This window comes from Habropoda laboriosa, unplaced genomic scaffold (genome assembly GCF_001263275.1).
Source record: "Habropoda laboriosa isolate 0110345459 unplaced genomic scaffold, ASM126327v1 scaffold175, whole genome shotgun sequence".
Taxonomy (NCBI): Eukaryota; Metazoa; Arthropoda; class Insecta; order Hymenoptera; family Apidae; genus Habropoda; species Habropoda laboriosa.
In genome coordinates this window covers 824333-827879 of record NW_017100347.1, presented here as the reverse complement: position 1 = coordinate 827879, position 3547 = coordinate 824333, and the positions used below count along the sequence as shown (strand labels likewise).

The 3547-nt window shown below is 28.5% G+C and overlaps 1 protein-coding gene across 1 annotated transcript in view; it reads left to right on the top strand.

The window, feature by feature from the left end:
• Window positions 1–1494: 1494 nt before the first annotated feature.
• Window positions 1495–3547, top strand: part of LOC108574544 (telomerase reverse transcriptase-like) — a 4923-nt gene continuing 2870 nt past the window's right edge. Inside the window, exons 1-6 of the mRNA XM_017937153.1 lie at window positions 1495–1550; window positions 1624–1790; window positions 1937–2493; window positions 2574–2899; window positions 2970–3163; window positions 3236–3395. Of these exons, the coding sequence (XP_017792642.1) occupies window positions 1495–1550; window positions 1624–1790; window positions 1937–2493; window positions 2574–2899; window positions 2970–3163; window positions 3236–3395 (1460 nt within the window). The remainder of the gene's footprint in view (window positions 1551–1623; window positions 1791–1936; window positions 2494–2573; window positions 2900–2969; window positions 3164–3235; window positions 3396–3547) is intronic.

Genomic DNA, 3547 nt, shown 5'->3' with positions numbered 1-3547 from the left:
TCCCTAATAATTACGTGTCAGTTTCGAACAATTTTCCATATATAATGTTAATGATAGTTGTAGCTAAAAAGTAAGTTGTTGTTTTAACATATTATATCTAAAAAATTCTTTAAATGTAACATTAATGAGGTATATATTTCACTCACAAAAAATATAAAATGTTCAAGAACATTCATTGCACTGTTAATTTTAATAGTTTGTGTAAAAATGAAATGCACATACACGAACGTTTTCTCCTAGTCAGATAATTTTAATGCCGATGTTTAACGTTCATCTTATACTTGCAATAAGCATCGATCTTTGCCGAATCCCTGGAACTAAACAAACGCACAGTGGCGGTGGTTCTATGTGAAATGGTGTACGATGCGCAAGTGAGATGTACAAAAATCATTCTGACACCAGCCGTCCAACAGTCGCGTTGAAACGACTGTGGCGTTTATTTGGTGTCGGTAAATTAATAACTAACATACCGACATTTTAGTTCGTAATCTTCACGAAAGGAAAATTTGAATTAAATGTTTATAGCTATAAACGTATACATATTTTTTGCTCTAATTTTTTACATACTTGCAGTGTTTTGTATTTGGCGATTAATTATTAGCTAATTGCAAGCAAGACCACAGACGAGGTATAGGATAGACCTTGTACGTAATGTATTTTTGTGTCCAACGTTCTGAAATACCGATCGTGTAAAAAATCAGAGTTTTTGTTATGCCCTCTACAATATAAAGCGGTGAGTTTAGGAATTACATACAATCCACCCATCAAAGATGATAAAGTCAACAGATGTAAAAAATCCTCTTTTATTAAATTTGCATATAAAGATACATACATATATTGGATTGCTTGGGTAGAACTGTTTACGATCTTTTGACAGCAGTAGAACACGCGCATGTGATAAATTGCATACTAATAAACAATTACGTTACTTTTTTATTTGTAATTTCATAGTTCCAGTTCCAACCACTACCAATGTTGTAATCTTATTCTATGCTGAATCGATAATTTTGGTAGCGACACGAAAATGGTAAAAGTCTTCTCAGCCCCAAAGCACCAGACAAAATGTCTCATAAGATGCAAGGTTTATCCTGTACATCGTCTGTGGCAAGACTTAGAAACCATCACTTTAAAAATAAATGATAACTGCATTTGGAACAAAAGAATGTTTCTTCGTTTTTCTTCAAATTTTCTTTCGATAAAATTACGAACTAAAATGTCGGTATATCAGTTATCAATTTACCATCATCAAATAAATGTCACAGCCGCTCTGACGCGATCTGTTGCACGTCTAGTGTTAGAATGATTTTTGCGCATCTTACTTGCGCATCGTACGCCATTTCACATAGCCCCACTGCCGCTGTGCGTTTGTGTTTGTTCTAGGGATTCGGCAAAGATCGAAGCTCGATCAAAAAGTATTATCATTTGAATATGTTGATGCGTTAGCAATGATTCTATGATTACAAACATTTATATCGTAAAAATAAAATATAAGTGATGGATAATTCTACTACGCAAAGTGTAAAAGAAATTTTCGGAACGGATTTTCAACAGTTCGTACCTTTTAGTTTATTGTTATCTTAATTACTTATTTATATTTTGATATATTCAATTTTTTCAAATTAGATATTGTTTGGATCACAAGCTATTACTTAAGAAAGATAAGTGTGATGCTTTCATTGTGCCTAATGTTAATGCTTTAACAGAAACCACTCTTATTCTTGACAAACTTAAATTCAAAGTAAATACGCGATTGAAGAAGTTACAGAAAAAAGAAAGAAATAATAGGCAAAGTATGATATTTTTAAATTGTTTCAATAATTATTATTATATTTACATCAAATTTCGAAATGTTTTGTATTTTTTATATTATTTAGTATACTTAAACCTACTCAAATTCAATTACTTATTAATGTAAAATATAAAATTGTAATTCTAGAATTATATGAGCAATATAAGCCTAATATGCAAAAGTGGAAGAAAACATATACAAAAGTTACACATCATAATGTATTTCTCATGAATTTACAAGTGGAAATTTCTTTATATGATACATCTTCAGTCTTACCTAGTTTTGCAGATCATAAAGTTCCAATAAACTACATTTTAAACACAGCTAAAAGTGGAAATGAAATATATGAATACATTATAAAAGAAACTATGAAAGATATTCTTATTGTTAATTATGAGATTTCCATTCCATTGATTTCTTCAATTTTAAAGCAATTTCAGAAGCAGCATAAAAGATTCCATTATTTTAGTGTTTTGAAGAATTTAACTCATACACAAGAACTTAATGAAAATTCAAAATATGAGTATGCAACTACTAAAAAGCAATTAAAATCATTTTTTGATCTTGTAACTGCTAAAGTAGTTCCTCTAAGTATGTTTGGAAAATTGCAAAATTTAAAAAAAATAAAGAAAGCTATGTTCCAGTTATTGAATACACCACGTTCCAAATCTTTCAATTTGATGCCACTTATTAATAAAATAGATGTATGTAATTATATTCTTTTAATAAATAAAATTGTAATAAATGTAATGTTATGTTATTAAAGTATTTTCATATATTGTAGATTTCTAGCATTATGTGGTTAAAAAATATTGAAAATGTGAAGATAAAATGGCTAATCATAGCAAAATTTGTAAAATGGTTCTTTGCTGGATTTCTTTTAAAAGTACTGTATACTTATTTTCATGTAACATCAGCTTCTACAAAAACTAATGAAAGATTATACATAATGCGTTCAAATTGGAATAGCATTCAAAGAAAATTTATTAGAACAAAGGTACGTTTAAATACCTTGCAACCTGATATCAAGTGTAATAAATGGAATCCTCCAATAGGTGTATATAAATTGCACCCTAAACCTTCAAGTGTGCGACCCATTTTTATGCCGCAGTAAGTAGTCATTTTATGTTCTGAAAACAAAGTTCATGAAAAGAGTAATTTCTAAATTTTTACTTACTAGGTGTCCTGATAATGATAAACATCATTTGAACATAGTATTTAAATTTTTGAAACAATTATGTGTTACAAAATATGGATTAACTAATTTTGAAGAGGAATGGAAATCAATTGTGCAATTTAAACGTAATTTGAAGGCAAAACAATTATACTTCATATCTTGTGATGTGGTAGATGCATTTGGTTCTATAATACAGGGTATAATACTTTTCAACTTTAAGTATTTGATGAATTTACAAATATACATCTAAATTTTTATTTCATGTTCAGAAAAACTATATGATATTATACAATCACTTTGCCAAAATCTTCCTGAAGCTTTAGTACTCAGATATTACATAATAAAAAGTAAAATATTCAAAGATAATATATGTTATAAGCAGTACTTCAATGATCCAAATTTGCAATTACCTTTTGCATCTGGTACATTGTATGCATACACAAACCATAACAATTGTGAATGGATAAAGAAGAGTTGGTTATTAGAAAAAATTTGGAAATACATTTTTTATCAAAGGGTGTGAAACAAACTTGAAAAAATATGTTCTTAAAATAATATGAATATTAATTAAAATTTGTATA